The 21,533-nt window shown below is 30.2% G+C and overlaps 1 protein-coding gene across 1 annotated transcript in view; it reads left to right on the plus strand.

Moving 5' to 3' along the window:
* The window catches only part of LOC105627166 (dipeptidase 1), an 88,694-nt gene that overhangs the window by 64,747 nt on the left and 2,414 nt on the right, over positions 1-21,533 (plus strand). Inside the window, exons 6-7 of the mRNA XM_012208456.1 lie at positions 12,416-12,592; positions 13,557-13,641. Of these exons, the coding sequence (XP_012063846.1) occupies positions 12,416-12,592; positions 13,557-13,641 (262 nt within the window). The remainder of the gene's footprint in view (positions 1-12,415; positions 12,593-13,556; positions 13,642-21,533) is intronic.

Genomic DNA, 21,533 nt, shown 5'->3' on the forward strand with positions numbered 1-21,533 from the left:
AAACTTAACTTTAATTATTAACTTAATAATAACTTACTTTATTAGTAATAACTATACTCTCTCTCTCTCTCTCTCTCTCTCTCTCTCTCTCTCTCTCTCACTCGATTCAAAAATATCTTTATATCGTTACAATTCAAATAAGCCAGCTTATTCGTTTCTTCTTCCTTTTCATATATACATATGAAATAAATTAAATGACGTATGCTTTAATACATAGAAGGATCTTGCTAGTGAGCAATGAAATAGCCGTATGTATAGAAACTGCCCTCTTACGAAAGAAGTAATAAGATTCGATATCTAGACCATTTCATACACTCACACATCTCGCTCTCTTCTAGTCCATTCCCTTCGACCAGGACTAGTAATCGTTCTAGAGGGAAAACTTTTATAAAAGGAAAACGCAGCTTCATGACCACTCACATTGCAGAAATATAAAGAAGTACGTAAGCAAGTGTCGAACCGTTGAAGAAAAGAAAGTAGAAAGTTGTGCTTTTATATATTGAAAGAAATGATAATAGCTACTAAATGTATTTTGTCTAGCATATTGATTCAATATTTTTTTAATATTATATTATCAAACATAATAATAATAATTAATAATTTAGTAATTAAAAAATAAAATTTGCGTTTAATTAATTTTGATTATATTAACCTAAATTGAAATTATTTTACTAAATAATTAAATTTAATTGAAATTATTTCACCAAAGCTTTAATAATTGTAATTTAAATTTGATTATTATTAGACTTTTTTTTCGTTATACGAGAAAATGGCGTTGAAAATATGCAAATATCCTAGAATACGTTTAATAGAACGTTACAACCTGCAAAATCCTTTTCCATAATTATTGTCCAGAATGATCTCTCCGAGGGAATACTCGTCCCGTTACGAGAAAACGTCAGATTCAACGTTGCGTAAAATGGATTTCCTTGAATAAGTACAGCGAGCAGTAGAGACAATATTTCATTTCCTGGAATTTATTTAATTATTTTCTGGAATTCGATTAACATCTTCGGATATCTTTATGACCTTTTCAAATAGTTCACGCGCGGATTCTTTCACACGCTTCTACTTTCAACAACAAATGATTATTTATGATTAGGAATGGCGAAGGAGACGTTTTCAAATATGCGTAGACAATTTCAAAAGGATGTAGAATAAATGAAACTGTAAAACTAAGAAAATCTTAAGCACAAGTCCGCGCACGTCTCTGTTGACTGGGACATTACGGTTTGCATTTCATGATGAGAAAATGCCGAAAGGTTGAAAATTACGTAAATGCTCATCCAAGCAAGAAATGAGGCGAATACCACTGACATGTTGAATTACGTTTCGCTTTATGCGCTCATAATATGCAAAATTAACTGGCCGAGCATGAAAAATCCGACGACGAGTCTGATCAAATCGAAATGAACTCGCTGTAAAACCCTTCTCAACTTTTTTATTGCATACGATTGCATGACCGTATTTGTCGTATTTTATTTGTACGTAAATGAATCCATCGCAAAAACAGTTTAAAGTATGCGTTAGTTTCCAAAAAAAATTTCTATTTCTTTCTTGATGATTGCAAATTGAAAATCGTGAATAAAACAAAGATTTTCTAATAAAATCACAGTAGTGATCTTTCAACAAAGAAAAAGAGTCAATAAAGACTCAAGTCTTTATTACTGTAAACTGGGGAAACTATCAGATTAAAAGCGAAATCGAGTAAGTAACTCCTTTTAGATTGTGTTAATTTGCTAGTTTTTACACGTTCATTTTAATCGCTACTCTTTTCATTTAAATAAACTTACCGCAATTTCTTGATTTCAGAAATCAGTTACGTTCATAGAAAAAGCAACTTTGCAACTGTAAGATTCTTTAATATGATTGTGGTTCTTGCTCTTAATCCCTCATTAAGTCTAAATATCGCTCATTTGCTACAATAATGATACAATTCAGAAAACAAAGTTTTCAGGTAAATGAATGTGAATCTTTTAAATTATGAAAATTTTGGAACATTAATCTTGAAATGGAATATTAATCTTAAAAATTAATTTTTGAAACATTAATCTTAATGCAATGCATTTATTTCTCTATATAGTATAATAACTGTTTGTAAAGAAATAAAATATGTTCTTTTAAAATGTATTCTTTCTTTTTTTCCTTTATGTTTCCATTTTTTTTGCAATTGGCTAAAAAAAATTTTTTAGTTATGCCATTGTTGTAGGTAATAAATGAACGATAAAACTAATAAATGCATTTAAAAAAATCTTACAATAGTTGAAAAGATGCTTTTTTCATTGAACGCAGTCATTGGTATTCACAATGTTTTTTATTTTCGGGCTGCCTGTATTGTATCAAAAATGAAGCGATTTAATCGGCCATCCACAACATCGATATCGAAAGAAAATAGAGGACGAGTATTGCGTTCCATGATATGCCACGTGAACGGCAGATAGCTTCGCTCGGTGGCTACGTATCGCGGAGATACCTCTTTCCCTGTTACAATATATCCCGAAGCTACGTTTTCCAACTTTCTACGTGACCCTTTGTATCGACGCGACGTGTGGATTCTGACATGCACTTACACGCACCCACATTCGAGGGCAATCCATCGAATTCGATTCGCATCTCACGTGCATGCCCTGCGCACGTCAAAAGTGGCTGATATCTACGGATCGCTGCTATTCCCGCTAAAAGCACACTCAGTCACACCCCGATACTCTCGCTTAATTGCTTCGGCAAAGCCCTTATCTACCGAAAGCGCGAATTAAAATCATGGAAAAGAAGCGGCCAGGACACTCTCTCTTTTCTTTCTATCCATCCTTGACATGCTGAATACCGTTGAGGCATTCATTTTCTTCTGACAAATACATTGAGAGAAAAATAATAAAAATATGATATTTGTAGCTGTAATTACATATTATTATAATAATGATTATTATTATTATAATATTAATAATAATGACAATTTAGAATAAAGAATATATATATTGTATAAAATAGGACTCCTAACAATTGTAAAAATATAATACAGATTTAAGCAAGCTACTTTGGAGTCAGCGCAAGAGGTGCGCAATCTACATTTATATAATCATTAATAGTATAATGTGTATTAAAAGATGTGAATTTGAACGTTTCGATTATCGATTTTAATCTTCATCAAAATCATCTTCAGCAAATACATAATTAATACATTAACAAAGAATATCTTCTATCCAGTCGAAAAGTGAGAAAAGCATCATACAAAGAAGTTACCTGTCTTCTTGGTCTAACAAGTAATTGCGTTCTAATAAAGTTATTAAGAGTTAAAATTACGTAAAGTTAACATTGAAATTGTACAAAGAAGTGCTTACCTCAATCCCATATAACACTGTAGTTAAGTATATTACAATATAAATAAATGAAAAAGATTTATATAAAACATGTTGTGATGAAAAATCGTCAAGTGCTCTTAACTGTTTCACGTCTAAGAAACATGTGTAATAAACAGATGTTTTTAAGATAGATACTGAAAGGACATAGAACGATGTCATTGTGTAAATTGAATCTAAATTTATTTACATCTATTAAGAATATCATTATATGTTCGATCTAAACTATCTGTGTCTTTTTGAAGATTGAAACCATTTTGTTTGCCGTTTTATATTTATGATTTCTGAAATCAATTATTTGTTATCTTTCTTCGTCCAGAATTTCTGTATTATCCCAATCAATTTTGTGACTGTGATGCAAAGCGTGTTCAGATAACAGAATAAGAAGACCTTTACGTAAATTACTTTTATATTCTATTATTCTTGTAATTAATTTTCTTTTTGTTTGACCCACGTAGGATGCATTACAATCTTTACAGTTTATTTTATAAACGACGTTTTTCTTTTTTGTTCTTTGGACGTCAGATCTTTATGAACTTTTACAAATTTATTTGGTAAAACTGGGAGCAGCTGCCATGACCTTGAACAAATTTTATCCATTGGTCGTCCTTCGTTACAAAGTTATTAACAAAAAAAGTTTGAAAAATATAGTCTCACAATCCTACTCTTTCCCCCTCCCCTGCTTAGGAGCGCATAACTTCCACATGAAGCGATTCAGAATTGTACTCTAAAATGCATGACTCTCACCTTCCACTCTCATCCCCCCTCCCCCCTGCTTCAGGGGCACATGACTCTCATCTTCGACTTCCATCTCCTTCTCTCCCTGCTTTCAACTTTTATGTAACGGGTGAAAGTCATATATATAAAGAATTTTAATTAATAGATAAATGGATACCTACAGCTCTTCACTTTAGACTATACAATTCTAGGTAAGAATCGCTTCGCGTGAAAAATCGTAAAATATATTTTAAAGCAGAGAATTGTTTCGTATAGTAGAAAAGAGACTTTAATTTTTAAACTTTTTTTATTAATAACTTTTTAACGAAGGACTGACGGATAAAATTTGTTCAAGATCACTCAGGATCATGACAACATATGTCAAGGTCATCGGGGGCTGCTCCTTTTTAGTCCAGTTTTACCATTTATTTAATTTATTTAAACTGAGCTTCATCATAACATGTTTTATATAAATGTTTTTCATTTACTCAATATTGTAATATACTTAACTGCAGTGTTATATATGGGATTGAGGTAAACACTTTTTTTGTACAATTTCAATATTAACTTTAGATAATTTTAATTCTTAATAACTTTATTAGAACGCAATCACTTGTTAACCAAAAAGACAGGCAATTTCTTTGTACAATGTTTGTGTTTTTCTCACTTTCCGATTAGATAGAAGATATTCTTTGTTAATGTGTTAATTATGTATTTGCTAAAACCGATAATTGAAACGTTCAAATTCACATCTTTTAATACACATTATATTATTAATGATTATATAAGTGTAGATTGCGCACCTCTTACCGCGCTAACTCCAAAGTAGCCTTATTTAGTAATAATAATTATATGTATAGTTCTAGCAACAAATGTATATAGTTGACTTAAAATGATTATAATTATAATTATAATTATAATAATCATAAAAATGATTAAAATTACCATAAAAATTATTCAAATGACTATAAAATTATTAATTAATAATTTGAATTATAGCAGTAATAATCATAATTACAGTAATATGTAACTAGTTACAAATATCTAACATTTTTCTCTCAATGTAGTAATCTGCGCAATAACGTTAAATAATACGCAACATTTCTTCACATTACGCACTTCACTGATTGTGAGTGGATATTATGTGAAATTCCATTTTCGATGTGCTGTTAAGACGCAACTTTACTTCTTCAATGATTAATCACTTTGCGGATTCTCGATTGAATCGAATGGGATTGTAATAAACAGGATAAAAACTTTAGCAAAAGAAAAAGAAAGAGGAGAAAAAGAGAAAGAAACAGAGAGAGAGAGAGAGAGAGAGAGAAAGAGAAGAAGTGAGTAAACTGCAAATGGATGATTTATTATGCCGCAGTATCCCAGACTTCCGAGGACAATAGGTTAATATTTCGCAAAAAAAGAATAAGAATCGAGAGAAATAGGTTATACGTGTGAGGAATAGTCGATATTTCTTTCACAGGATCATTTCTCAGAGGCTTCGACGTAAGGGCATTAATCGCCCTGTCAGGATACTTGTCTCACATTGTGGCCCCTTCCCTCGCGCAAGACGGGGCATTAACTACTTACTCGACTTCGCGACGTTATCAATATTGCAGCTTCCATTCCTTTAATTTCATAAAGTTCGCGCGCTATAGCGTACGCGGAGCTATATCGAAGACTCTTTAAAACCGCATTATCGTTTCCTCTCGGTCCGCGAGCTCCGATCTTAATTCCTGGGATCCACGGACTATCTCGTAGGCGCCGCTGAACTTTCGAACATCGGCCCTTTATTAACTTTCTCGCTTTTTACCCCTTCCTGTCTCTTATCCCCAACCGCGCGCGTTTGGTTCTTAACCATCGACAAACTTTAGCGAACTGTTACCAAAAGTCGATTTTCACTCTCGCGTTCGGAATACAGATAAAACTTAATCTGATTTAACAATAGCAATAATGTGAACGTCAATTTTCTTAATATAGTCACTATATTGAAATATTATCGGGGATCATGAAAATAACATTATTAGGTTTATTTCAATCAGAAATAAAATTATTTATATAACTGAAATTTGAGATAAGTTATAATATAAAGAGTATTATTATATATCTTTATTATATATATTTTTAGCTATAAATATTTATGAGGCGACAAAAAATTTGACTACAAAGTTTTTTATTAAATCATTAGTAACGTATATTTACAAAAAAAATCTGAAGTATGAATTATATCTTAAATACCAAAAATAAAAAATAATTATTCAAAATAATAACCTTCAGAGCTTTGATATAAACTTTAAGGTACTTCGAGAATGCATCAACGATGGCCGCACATCTTTTTATGAATACATTCTACTAAACAGTCAATAAGGCGATTTTCAGTTCATCAACTGATGACAATCTTTTGATACAATATCTTATTAGTATTTAATAATAGAACATTCTAAAGTTTTTGTTTTTTAAATATACGTTACTATATATTTAAGTAATAAGATATTATTTGTTGTCATATTAACATCAAAATATCGGCAAATAAAATATTGTTGGATAACAATTTTTAATAAACACAAAACTTTTGAGATCAAACTTTTGTCATCCTGTATTATATTGCATAATAAGACGACAGTGTAAATGTCGAGTATTCTGTAAAATGGAAACTGTACGAAACTTGCAACTAATATAGCGGACCATGTATGTCGACTTATGCGGAATAAATTTCCACAAGTTAAATCTAAAGAAAAGTTGCGACAGCTTTCGAGTTTCTGAATTAATTCATTACAGCCGAACATCAGAAGAGCAACACGGATGTCCGCGAAGTAGCAATATGGCAATACAGGTGGCCGATAAGTTTCCGAAAGCGTTATGGGTTGACCGGTCGCCCTTTTGAGGCCAACTGCATGCTTGTTCTGGGAGTTCGCGTCTAAATAGTCGCCAGAACGCCGACAGTTTCGTAAACTGAAGTTAGACGATAACGGCGATCGTGTGCGACGACAAAGTGCGGATGTCGCAGAGAATAAGTTTCATCGCTTGAAAAAGAACACGGAATGATCACGGAATGCCCGCCGTCTTGACTTGAATTAATCAAAGCGAGACTGACGTTCTCGCCGCATATATCCACGAAGCAAACAGAAGCAATCCGCCTGTGTTTTTCATTCCACTTGCTCTCAACTTCGATTCACTTGGGTACTCATCGGAAAAACTTTAAGTATTCCGAATCGCAATTTCCTATGCAACCAAAGCGAAACGTCACTCACTGATCCTCTGTCTCCGCGAAAGAACTGAGGAGACCGAATCTTGTTCGGGATTTAGCCAGTCCGTTTCAATCGAGCGGAAAATGCATTTTCGGAAAGCTACATTTGGATTGCAATTCAATTTTGAACCGCATATTCGCGGAGAATGTATAAGATTAAATCTGACAAAAATAACGATTCCTTGTTTTTCGATATGATCCTAATTCGATATGATTCTAAATTTCCTCAATAAAATCGGAACTCTTATTATCCTAAACGAAATTCTTACTATATTTGATAAATAAATTAATATTATTTTACAGAATTTTTATAGAATTTATTGTGTGTATTAATAAATAATACAAATCAAATAACAGCTATTAAATAAATGTTATTTTTATTATTTGAATTTTTTATTTGAAATTTTATATCTAAAGTATTTAATATATGTAAAAATCCGTTACTATTCGTGAAAGATTTATAGATAAAAATACGAAATATATTTTTTCTGTATAGTTTCTGTTTAAAGTTTAATTGAAACTTTTATCTCAAAAAAAGATTTATTTCAAATTTTTTGTATTCAAATCTTATATTTTATAAAAAAAATTAAATAAAATGTTATGTTATTAATCAATTTTAATACGCATTAGTAAAAAGCATTGATGAAATATTAATTTTAAAAAAATGAAAATTTTATAAAAACTTTATTAAGCGCAATAAAAAATTTTAAAATTATTCCGTTAAAGAAGATTAAAAAATGTATTTTATTTTATTTTCTTTAATTTCAGAAATGTACATTATTTGCATATAAAAAAATTCTCTTTGTGAAAAAATATTTAATCGGAAAATATTTTAATCGGAAAATATCTCTTTCTGTCTCTATAGGATTATTGAAAAATCGAAAAATATCTCTATTATTATACGCGTAACGTTTACAGATTCATAAAACAAAATTCCATAAAATTAAAATGGTAGTAGTCACTGATATTCCATATAAATAATACTTCTTTCTTTTCTGTTAAATAACATTATAACTTGAGAAGAGAGATTGATTTTAATATGCCTTGAATGGCGAATGACAAAATTGTAAGATCGCAGAATAAGTTTCGTCTGGGAGTCAAAAGTTGAAGAAAAATTAGATCTATGGGTTAAAAGAAAATGAATAAATGTCTCGATTCCTTCCTCAGTTTTCGCTCCGAAAAATACCTGAGGGAGCAATGAATAGAAGAACGTATCTACGATACGAGTGGATACCTTTCAAAAGGACTCATGGGAGAATAAAGCTTATTCGTCATCCTGTCTGCCGATAGATCGTACCAACCATCACCATTGCGCCACCTAACACATCCTGGAGATCCTCGAGGGTGAATTCTTTCAATAACCAGAAAAAAAATATATATTGTCCTTTGAAAGAAACAAATTTATTATGCATATGCTTGGAGCAGTAAATTAGGACAAAAATATATCCACGTAGCAAACACGCCTGTTAATCTTCATCAATCAAATATTTTTGCAAATATAATTTGCCTATAATATACGATTAGTGATGCGTAATAAATGATTTGTAAATATATTTTCGAAAATAAAAAGATTTTATTATTACTAACAAATTATTAAGTCTCTCTAATATTCTCAGCAAACATAAACATTGTGCAATGTACTTGTTAATTATAATTTCCCACTCAACAATATAACTGTAATATTACACCTGTTATATTACACTTATATGAATTATGTTTTATATTTGATTTTATTATTATTTTCTACTTGTTAATTATAATAATATAATATACACATATAAATATTCACGGCTGATAACCAAGAAAGATAACCAAGAAAAATGTATTTTGTTATTGATTTTAAGAATAAATTATCTATATATGTCATCTTTATACACTCATTTGTTTGGTTTTCATTTGTTTTTTTTTATTGCTTAGCAAAAACGAGCACGAATATCATCATTATCATTAATTAGAATAAAAAGATATTTCACTGTAGAAACGAAATAATAAAACATGCATCTATTTGGCATAAAGTACAAATAGAAACAGAATCGCAAATAATCAATCGCAATTGTTTCTCGTCTCATTAATTCGTGATTTTTATTAAAATTTACCATTTTTCAAGCAAAGGACAGATAAACGAAAAGTCGGAATAGATCGCAAAATGCCTCTTCAGAAAATAAATTGCTTGAATAATGGAAAAGAATCGCTTGAGCCGGGCTTATGCATTTTTCTGATCCCTTTTTCCCCTTTTCATCAAGACTTTTAACGAATGAGACCAACAGAACTATTCTATCGCGTGTCACTCGCACATAGCTAATCTCACTTGCGCTCTCTCTTTTTTTCGCAACTTTATGCAATAAAATGTTTTTTGAGTTTCCTCCAACTTAAAGTTTATTTTAATCTTGTTGAAGACATAGACACATTCTAATTTCCTAAAAAAATTAACTTGTAATAAATACTACTCTGTGGTAATATTTATTCGCAATAAGTTCTTTGCAGAAACTTTAAGATGTTTATTAGCATCATCATAAATTAAATTGACGATCAATTTAATTTATGATATTTCAGTTTTGGTTTATGATTGCGTTTTAAATCCAACAGTAAGGTAGTTTATATAAATGAAAGATTTAGAATTTATGTATATGTAAGTAAATAAATAGAGAAAAATCAAATACGATCGAGATCTGGTTTTTGGTGTCTAATATTTATATGTAAATTTTGTACTTCCACACACAATATTTAAATATTGTATTTCCAATATTTAAAATTTATATATAAATTAAATTTATTAGACATTATATAAGACCTAATCTCCACCGTATTTAATCCTTTTTTATTTATTTGAAATAAATAAAAAAGAAGTATTACCTTTGTTTTAAAAAAAGAACAAAAGTGTTACATGCAAGAATTTGATTAGTAATGTTTTATGTGTTTCCTACAACTAATCCTCAATTTAACACGTCACTCAATCTGTAACAAGATTTACACACACATGTAAAAAAGTTTTCTCTATTTATCCGTCAGCACCTCGAGAATCTCTCTTGTGCAGCTTCGTGCCTGAAGCATCCACAATGAAAACGAGACGGAAGTCACGCTAAGAATCCGTCACGACTTGCGAGAGAAAAAAAGCAGAGGCACAACTATGGCAAAACCTGGAGAATAAGAAAGTCGAGAAAGAATCCTAAGACGTTCAGTTTATCACGTTGCCAGTTTAACAAAGCATTCTCGTTTAACGGAGATAACGTTCACCGCGCAGGAAAGAAATCGGAATTCGTGCGACAACTTGTCTCCTAACAAGGATGACTCTTCCGTGCCAAAGAATCTAGCGAATTTCAATTTTTATCGTTTTTCTATTTTTAGTTTTATGAGGTTGTTATATACGTATTGTTTTTATAGTTGTAGAACGCATATGCATTTAAAAAGATTATGTTTTTATCTTTTTTGTTAATATCTATTGTTAATATTTTATTTATAATGATTTAATTATAATTATGCGCATAATCTGATTTTAATATAATCATCAATCATCACACATAGAGATATAAGCTCTTAACTTTAATCTCGGATATACAATATTTAGCTTCTTTTCGAAAAATGATTTTTTTTCGAAACTTCTGTTTATTTTATTACTTATAATTTTGTTCACTAATAAAGATGATTTCCATGATATTATTGAGAATAAAGAAAAATCTAAGATTTTAAGGGAAAACTGTGTAATAATTGAGTAAACGTAATATAAAATGTAAATTAGGATAAGAAAAGCTGTTATATTTAGAATATAAAAAATAAAAAATAAATGTAGATGTGAGTGTAGGTTTAGGTTTAATTAATAGAGTAACATTTGCGGTGGCTGCCAAAAGTTTTCGACCAATGAATAATTTTAATATATTATTCAGATAAAAAATTTTTACATATAAAAATTTAATATAGTATATAATATATTTAATAATATTTTAAAATATCATAATTTTTAAGTAAATAAGAATTGTATTAACTTACAATATATTATTAACTTATAGCAAGAATTTTATATTATTAACTTATAACATAATTGAAAAACAAATTGACAAAAATTATATATATATTAAAATGTCCTAAAATTTTTGACTATTATAGCCATTGTATTTTAGTTAGCTATTAATTAGAAGATATAAATAAATGTATATTGTTTAAAAAATTGTAAATCAAGTCCTTTTTTGCAATATAAACTATAATAAAATTCTTTTATTTAAAAGTTATAAGCAATCAAAAGTTGAGTGTGCCAATGTATTGTCCACATGACAAAATGGTATATAGTATATGGCATTAAAGGATTAATTTTTCCAATATAAAGACTTAATACAAATTTTATTTTATCTATTTTGTTGGTTGTTTTGAAAATGTTTTATTAGCTTTAAAATATTGCGTCATGTTCCGCGAGTAATACGACTTGCGAGATATCGCTATATAAATCTCAGATACAATTGCTGTCTTTTAAACATATTGATTGGCGACTGCAGCGCTAGGAAATCCGACTTTTCGATTTATTCTATGGGCCACTGCCTCTCGCATTGGCATTCTTCTCGAAAAGAGAGCAGCTTCGAAAGTATTCGTTCTGAAACTCAATCCGTGCAATAAGTGTCACTGACCTAACGTGCGCGCACTATAAAACTAGTCCTTCCACTACTAACGCCAAATTTAATTCGAAAAGCAACCCGACAGATACTGTAACAAACTTTCGTCCTACTTTAATTTTAAGAAAACAATAACAATGAACAAGAGATACTCTTTCTTCCAATGATTCGTCCGAAAAATTTATCACAGCCATAATCATAAATTTGCGAAAAGAAAATTTTATAAGGAGAAAATTTATAAGGAGAACTGTGTGATAATATGTACATTAAATCACCCTCGAGCGGATCCCGTGAATCTCTGTGAGTCTATGTAATCCGGATTAGCATTTAGTTCATCGCAAGAATATTCAAAAGATGTACCAGGAAACATGCCTTTCAACGTTAACACGAAATCCAAGAGATCTTTCATAATACTTTAAGCGGTGTCTCGATGCCATTATCGTGAGAGCGGGCGTGTCCACGAGTATCGAAACTATTTAACGTCGCATCTGTAAAACTTTCAGAGTGTCGTGTTGGAGATGAATCGACTTGGGATGATGGTGGACCTCTCTCATGTCTCGGTGCCCACGATGCTGGCAGCTATGACGACGTCGAGGGCGCCAGTGATTTTCAGTCACAGCAGCGCTCACGCTCTTTGCAACTCCTCGCGAAATGTGCCTGACCACGCGCTGCGACTTTTGGTAAGCTCGGCAACGAAACAGAAAGTAACAAACGCTATAATATATTCATTCAAAGTCATCTTATATAATGTGATGATAGCACAGAAAGAACGATTTTTACTAAAATTTTACAAAAATTTAATAATGATCAATTTAACTGGCCAATCAAAAAACAGTAATTAATTATTTATTATAACTACAATAAACAATGTTATTAGTGCTAAAACAACAGTTGTTATTAGTAGCTTAAAAACAATGTTATTTAATGCTTTTATCATCCTAAATAAATAATTAATGTCTTTCAGTAATAAATTGATCAGTATTAACTCTTTGCACTCGCATTTTTCATTAGAAGGAACTAGTAACTTGAGGCTATTTTGATAGAATTTGAGGAATTTCTTATAGCTGTGACATAAAATGAAATATACATAAATTAATATTATAAAATTATTATATTTTTATGTTTCGCCCAAATTAAACATAAACAGTCGCCTCTCATTCACCACTGGAATTGCATCAAATCAATTGAAAGTTACCATTCGAATATAAAGTGTTAAATTGCATTAGATTATTTCTATAAGTAAGTATCTATAAGGAAGGTTTAGGTCTAAAAATTTAGATAAATATAAATCTGAAAATAATTTTGCTAAACTATTACAATAATTACATAGGATGCTCAAAATTTTTTTACAGCATTGCTCATCGAGCTTTCTACATACATATCTTGATTCAATAAAAATTATTTTCAAATCTAAACCTAGCTAAATTTTTTAATATTTCAGGAAAATTATTCTTTCTATAGAAATTATAATCGCCTTATGATTATATAAACTCTAAATCTTATAAATTATATTAATATATAATTATGATTTTATATTAAGTATATTATGAACGCTTATTCTCTGTTTAAATAAATAAATAACGTTTTTATATTTTACTTAATTCAACGATTACTTTAAGAGAAATACAAATATTTTATTTACAGGCGCAGACTGGTGGTATAGTTATGGTATCCTTCTATCCCCATTTTATCAGCTGTGGCGAAAAATCGACGCTTGAGGATGTAGCAGGTAAGCATTTACTGCGATTAGTATTGTTTCGTTTCGATCATTAACAGCGATTACGAAATATTATATTCGTAAAAAGGGATATTATATTATTATACATTCGCATTCACTTGTTTGCTACTTGTAATGTATTAAATAAAATTCCATGAAATTCACTCAGACAGACATTATACGTACTTACATGGACTTAAAGCTCAATATTTGTTTATCGAAGTGCGTCGTTATCTCGAATTTTTTAAACAATGTAATGCAATTCAATATCTGATAAATTCAACTATTTTCTGTATTTATATTTTACTGTGTTTTTTCCGGAATGAAAAATAAATATGGCAATGATTAAAATAACTTTTTCACCGATATAACAATTCAACATGCATAGAAGGAATGATTTTTATTAAAAAATCTATAAAAAGTTAGGTTTATATATAGATACATATAGATATAGATTTGAAAATAATTTTGTTGGACTGTCAAAATAATTACATACATTGAAAAAAAAATGCTATTGATTCAATTAAAGTCTATATTATGGGTTGTCACATAAACGATTATTAATTAATGATGTTAGTCCGTAATATAAACTTTAATTGAATCAACAGTATTTTTTTCTCAGTGTAAGAAACTCAAGCTTAGTTATGCTGTAAACAATTTTAATATTCTAACAATCGGTTTGAGCGTCCTGCATAATTATTTTAACAAACCATAAAATTATATAATTTTTTGTCTAGCCAAATTTTTAGATACTTCAGCAAAAACATTCTCTCTCTATGTGCTTTTACTTTTTGTGGCTTTAATCATGATGATTGTTTAATTAGATCATTTAATTATTATAAAATCACGAAATACGTCCCCAATTTTGATTGATGGAACTATTTTATAGCAAATTAAAGATGTAATACGACTAATAAATGTATTACCACAGTCGTATATTTTTGCTGAAAAATAACATTACCGACTTAATCTTGACGTTATTTCATCTCTTCTGTTCATTTTTACCAATGTAGATTAACTTTAATCTTGGATTACTTACTTTTTATCTTTCTTCAGTTCTAAGAATGAGAAAAAGATAAAAAGTAAATTAAATTGAGATTAAAGTTAATCTACATTGATAGAAATGGAAAGATATAATTAGAAAATCTCTAATCTCCTTCACACACTTCTAACATAAGATAACTAATTAAGAGAGAAATAAAAATCGTTCAGTTAGCTCGTTCTGTTTGTCACTAAAATGTTTGTTGTGACTATAAAGCCACTTTCAACGTCGCTATTGTAAAGGGAACATCCGAAGCGTTTCTCTGCTGAAGCGTGTAAATGAGTTTTCGCGTTAGGTGCCAATTCTCGCGGGTCGTTATCATATTTGCATTATTACAGGACGGCTCAAAGTTCCGAAGATATTAACATTTCATACCGTGCCGGTAATATAAATGGTTATGTGTGTGCGTTATACAATTAGATATGTACGAATCATGGGAATGGGATTAATTAGTCTAGTACTCGTAGCTCCGAGAAACTTTATGTGGAATTAAATTAAAACTTGAAATATGTAACATTTCTTTGCTAATTAAGTTGCATTCTTTTATAACATTTCTTATTTATAATGCTAAACTAATTTGAGAGAGAGAATTATTAAATATAAATACATTAAAATAAAAATAAAATTTTACACAGGGTGATATTTTCCATAGCATTTAATATAATGTAGTACATTACATTTTATAAAGTTAACCGTATATCTTTTATAACGAGCGAGATCGATCGTGAAACCAAAGCCATCGTGTGTGAGGTGAAACCCGTGAAACCCGTAATCTAAAGTTCACACTTTCCACGGCCAAACCGCGGTTCAGAGTGCATTCTGTGAAAATCGAGTGTTTCTGCAGGCAAACATGACAAAAAAGCGAAACGTTCGTGTCGTGGCAGCCAATTCCGTTTGTGGTATTGCCAAGCGGCGACAGTTTTTTGTAGACGTGAATTCTGATCTAAAAAGGGCGAATCATTCTTATTTTCTTCTTCGTGGAATTTCGCAGTAGAAGAATTATTCGCATAATAATTATTCGTAATTCATAATCCCCATGTAGATAATAAACACGAGATAATAAGTTCTTTAATTTCGCCCACTTTTTATTCGCTAATCTCTGAAATCTCTCATGTAAAATTGGTCTCGATTCAGTATCCCAGAAAATTTGTAGTTTTTCTAGGATCGTAATAATCTCCATGTCCCCATTACCCGGTGTTTTCACATATATTCTTTACAAAAATAAGCGGATGTAGTAGGTAATATTGCACTGTGATATATAATAGGTACATCTCGAATTATTACGATTGTAAATTTCGCGATATTGTATATATGAATTGAATGCTATCACTGATATTACATGAATTGTTATCCCTATTCTTAATAAGTGTCGGTGTCGTTACATTGTGCAGATTTTATGATAAAAAAGTTGCAAACTAATAATATGTATAACAACATTGATGCTATCGTTAAGAATTACAGAATAAGAGCTTTGTGTTACATGGGATTGTGAATGTTTTAATCCTCACTCTAAAAATTCTATACTCGATTGAAGGTTCGTTATCTTATAATATAAGGAAAACTTCTCACTTTTTATAAAAAATTTTTTATAAAAAGAAAAAACTAAGTAAAATAAAGTAAAGTAAAGTAAATGTAATGCTATTAATGTCAAATTATTGATAATACTTTTGAGGCTTCCATAGATGTTTTTTTCAAGGAAAAATGCTTCAAATACAACTACGCGGTTTATTTTATAAGGAAAGTTTTCTAAAATGTGTAACAAAGCATAGAAACACTAAATATAATGATATTAATGTCAAATTATTAATAATACTTTTGATGCTTCCACGGATATTTTCTTCATGGAAAAGAAGTTTTAAAGAAACTACGGGTTAATTCCATTAATTTCAGAGTAAGAAACAACTTGATACAGTATCATCATTTTTCATAAAACATGGACATTTAACAATATATCAAGACACGGAGATAATGTCAAATTATATACAATATATATATTATTAATGCGCATTCACAGTAATTTTTGTTGTAAAATAGCAAATATTCAATTGATGACATCCACTAAATCTAATAATACTACGCTGACATCTAAGTAGACACAGAGTCATAATTAAGTCATAATATATGTTCATTTGATACTTAAAAATGAACTTATAAGTGACAATTAAGATCATAATGTCTTTATGACTATGTTCTACTTGGGTAATATGGAGAAATGCCAAGAAAATCTTAGGTGATATCACTTTTTAGTTTATACTTCTCACAAACCACATCATATTGATTCGAAAAATAAAGATACCACTTCATACGCATTCTATCTGATCACTTCTTAGCAACATGCATTCCAGTATTATTATATTTCAATGTGAATTGAAATTGAGAGAAATGTTTGATATAAATAACTATTATTTTGTTGATATATGAATTACGAAAACTTTTTTATTTTTAAATTAAAAAATTGTTATGGTAACTAAATTTTGGTTAGAACGATGTTAGAATTAAATTAAAAAATTTTAATTGGAAAATAACACAATTTAAAAAAAAAGAAAGTTCCTGTAATTTCAACAAAATAAAAGTTATTTATATTAAACATTTCTATCAGTATGGGAATACTTTAATAATACTAATCAGGAATCCACATACACTTACATCAGCGATCGCGACAATAAAATGTTATTCAAAATACAGTGATATACTTGCATCTCGAATATCGTGCAACAAAAGTAAGAAAGAGCAAATTGCTGATCCGGACGGCCGCACATCGGACATAGCATAATCGGGCATAACCGGGTGCCTGAATAATTGCTTCCTTCCGCAAGCAGCATCTCTAATTGCTTTACATCGATGGCCACCGAGCCGCGGAGAAAATTATGTCCGCCGAGGGAGAGAGCGGGGAAGAAAATTATTTGTGCGGAACGGGAAGTGCGTTAGACAGCGGACTCGCAATGATAATTTCGCGAATTGTAATGCATTGCTCTCTCCCATGTGGCCATTGACACCAATATTGTACTGATGATTGATTCGAGCGCTCTCACCACACTCGCCCTTTTCCCTCATCCTATCTTGTTGTCCTTTCTAGCTGAATCCCATGATGACCGCATCACAGACGCGACAATCGCTCCCGTTAATAATAACAGCTGGCGAGTCGCGTTATCGTAGCTCGCAATTCCTCATATTATGTTTGTCGAATAATTCCTTCTTTGTTTACCGTTTGAATGCAATTTTCTCGATTTGAGCTCACTGCTGATGAAACTGCGACCGAAAAGCACTACCCATCTCCAACGATGGACACGTATGTCACAGATGTTACGGAAGTTATTTTTGACCCGTAGCAATATGCTATTTAAATCTTTTGTATTGAATTTGTTTATATCACATTTTTAAATTATGTTCAACAGGCTTCATAAATTTGATATATTCTTCATAGATTTTACATATTCTCATTTTTTTTACACGAAAAAAAAAACGATTTTATTCTGAAATTTCTGAAATTTTTTTGAATGCGGATCTAAAAATAAGTTTGTTAGATCATAATCAAAATAACTGTATCAAAAATGATGAGCAATATTGCAAAAAGTATTGATATTCTAACAACCAGTTTTCAAAATTATATCCAACAAAATTTTGAATCTTTTAGCATAATCGTTTTTCCAATCGATTGGAAAAAACAATTATAAAATTTGAATTACAATAGAATTGATTTTCCTCGCGTGCTGAAATATGCGTCAGCGTTTTGTCATGCATTCCATTAGAATACATCTCGTTTTAGGAATATACTCGCCGTTTTATGCAATATCATTTCTTCATTCTCACTTTGTAGAACTTTGTACATTCTGCGACGTGTTCCGCACACGAAGCATTAAAATGCACTGCGTCCCAAGAGACATTCGCACGTTATTCTGCCCAAACAAACGTCAACCGCGCTGTTTACGTCGTACATGCAAATCGAAAGATCTCGCAGCAGCCTGCTAATGGTACAACCGTCACGACGCACGGGATGCAATGCAAATGTAACTTCCTCCATTTATAGTAACATGCAGCAGTCATGCGACAAAAGTGCTTGCGTTCTTTAACGGAAACACTTCGCAAGATCTCTCTGCACAAACCTTCCATCTTTTTAGGAATTCCATTGAATTGTAATTAATATCGTGATACAGATAATTTTTCAATTTTAATAAATACAGGAGGAATTTTTATGAAATTATGCAATCTAGAAATTATAAAAAATCTGGTTAAAGTTGGAATTTCCACTCAGCGAGGCTATCCGCTCATCTCCTTATTCATTGTATTGATTTGTGATTTTCTAACCGTGCTGGTAACGCTGGTAACCGTGCGGTGCCTCGTTGAATCGTGATCAATTCTGAAAGACCGCACTGAGCCGGTCGACACATAATTTACGATATAATGGAGATGTAACGCCGGTGCAACGCAGCGCAAACGCGAAAATCGAAATTTGTGACGTTTCTGATACGTTCACGCGGCAACTCGTGCCCGAACAAAATTGCGGTGCAATGAGGCGCGTCGTTATTCTACAGTCTGATCGGCTATGAATTATGTCATTTATCCGATCGATTATGCATGTCGTGTCTGCGTGACTGACATACCGTTATCCATTACGTATACAAAGCTTTGTAAATGTATTAACATGTTTAACGTTATTAGACATATTACAATATCTTTTTTATCGATTTTTGAACGCCAATATTGTTATTAGTAGAAGGAAATAGCTAACAATGATCAGTAATTAATGATTTGCCGATGCATATAATAATAACAATAGTAATAATACTACTTTTGAGATTTCACAGATACTTTCTATATAAATTCGAAATGCGTTTTGCAGGTTATCTCCATACCTAGATCAATTATTAGAAACCAACGTTCAATTATTAGCTCAATCATACAAGATCAATTATTAGATGCCAACGTTTCCTAAACATTGTACTTCATCAGGACAAGGAGCAGCCTGATAGTAGTAGCCAATATCTCCCTTTTGACGAAGTGAACTGCATTGCTCATGAAACGTTGGCATTCTAATAATGGAGATAACTCGCGAAATGCATAGTTTCTGTAATAGATAATAATCGTAATAATAATAATAATAATAATAATAATAATAATAATAATAATAATAATAATAATAATAATAACAGTATAGTACACAATGACATAAAGATTCGGCTACTTTTGTGTTTATTAATTAATAACAAATTATTAATTAATAATGTTTATTTTAAAAAATCAAACTCTGTTGTTAAATATCAAATATCTTGTTATTAAATATTAAAAATAATAATTAACATTTTCAAAATAACTACCTCTAGCTTTGATACAGCTTTAAGGCACTTCAAAAATATATCAAGATGATCATGTATCTTTTCATGAATAAATTTTTTCAAACAATCAATAGAGCGACCTTCGATTCATCAAACGATGAACATTTTTTTTTGGTGCAGAACCTTTTTGGTATTTAATATAACTAACACAAATTTTGTTTTTTAAAATTGTTACGTTACTTGTATTCGAGTAATAGAGTCCAACTAAAACTTCTGCTGAAATATTATGTGTCAATTTCGACTGAAACCATATATAGCTCTTCTTCATAAATATTAATTTTAACATTTGTAATTATTGTTTTAATAATTAAATTATGTGTATGAAGAAGAAGTATTATATTCTTTGGCCAAAATTAACACAATCGAAATTTCGATTTTCGATTTTGTCCAAAATTTAATTATTGTTTCAATAAATTATGATATTTATGAAGAAAAAATATAGGGATATGTCTATACATATGACCTTCATCTTTTTTTTAATTTCGGTTACGATTGAAATTGACATGTATGTAAAGAGTTTTGATTCAGTTTTGATTCAATTTCGATTCAGTTTCGGCAAAAATTTCGGTCTGTCGAGTAGTTTGACGTCCCTCAAAATGATGATAAATAACATTAGTTTGCTACTTAAATAATGATTTTAATAAATACACAAAACTTTATCACACAAATTATTTGGTCACTCCATATAGATATAATAATATTATAATATACATATAATACATATAATACATATAATACATATAATAATAATTATTATTATATTCTATTATTATATTCTATAAAGAATATTCATAGAAAAAAATTACGTTTTTACATAAAAATTATTAATGATGTTAGTATACTAAACAATATAAAATTAATCCTTTATGGATTCGCAACCCCATTTTTTATGTTATCTCTTTTACATTATAAATAACACATTCAATTTTTGAAACGGTCTATTTTTGAAACGGAGTAATTTTCGGAAATGTTCTTTATTCGACTCTAGCCAGACTCTGACCGGAAATAAAAAAAAAATCAAAACAGTGAATTCAATGTATTTTTATTCGACCAGAATTTTTTAAAAATAATTTGATTATCATAAAATTCAGTTTTAGGAAATTTTTAATTGCTAGTACATTAAATTCCGAATTTCGTTTTATTTGAAGCTCAGTACGTAAACAGTTGAGTATGATTTCCAAACTGATTTTTAAACTCTGATTATAAATCCTGTGACACTAGATCTTCCTTCATAGAGGTTAGTGTCCGTTTGAAATTCGATATTTTCAAGCCACATTTAAGCTCAAAGATATCAAGAACCTCTTAAAACCAAGTTTTCATAATAAATTCAGATATTTTTTAAATTTAAACCAAGTTTTCACACACACACACACATACGCACACACACACACACACACACACACACACACACACACACACACACACACACACACACTATACAATAATATATTATTTAATAAATTAAATTAATTAAATTAACTACTAACAACGTATACGTACTTACACGACTACCTACCGTACTTAACTTT

Source organism: Atta cephalotes (assembly GCF_000143395.1).
Source record: "Atta cephalotes unplaced genomic scaffold scaffold00001, whole genome shotgun sequence".
NCBI lineage: Eukaryota > Metazoa > Arthropoda > Insecta > Hymenoptera > Formicidae > Atta > Atta cephalotes.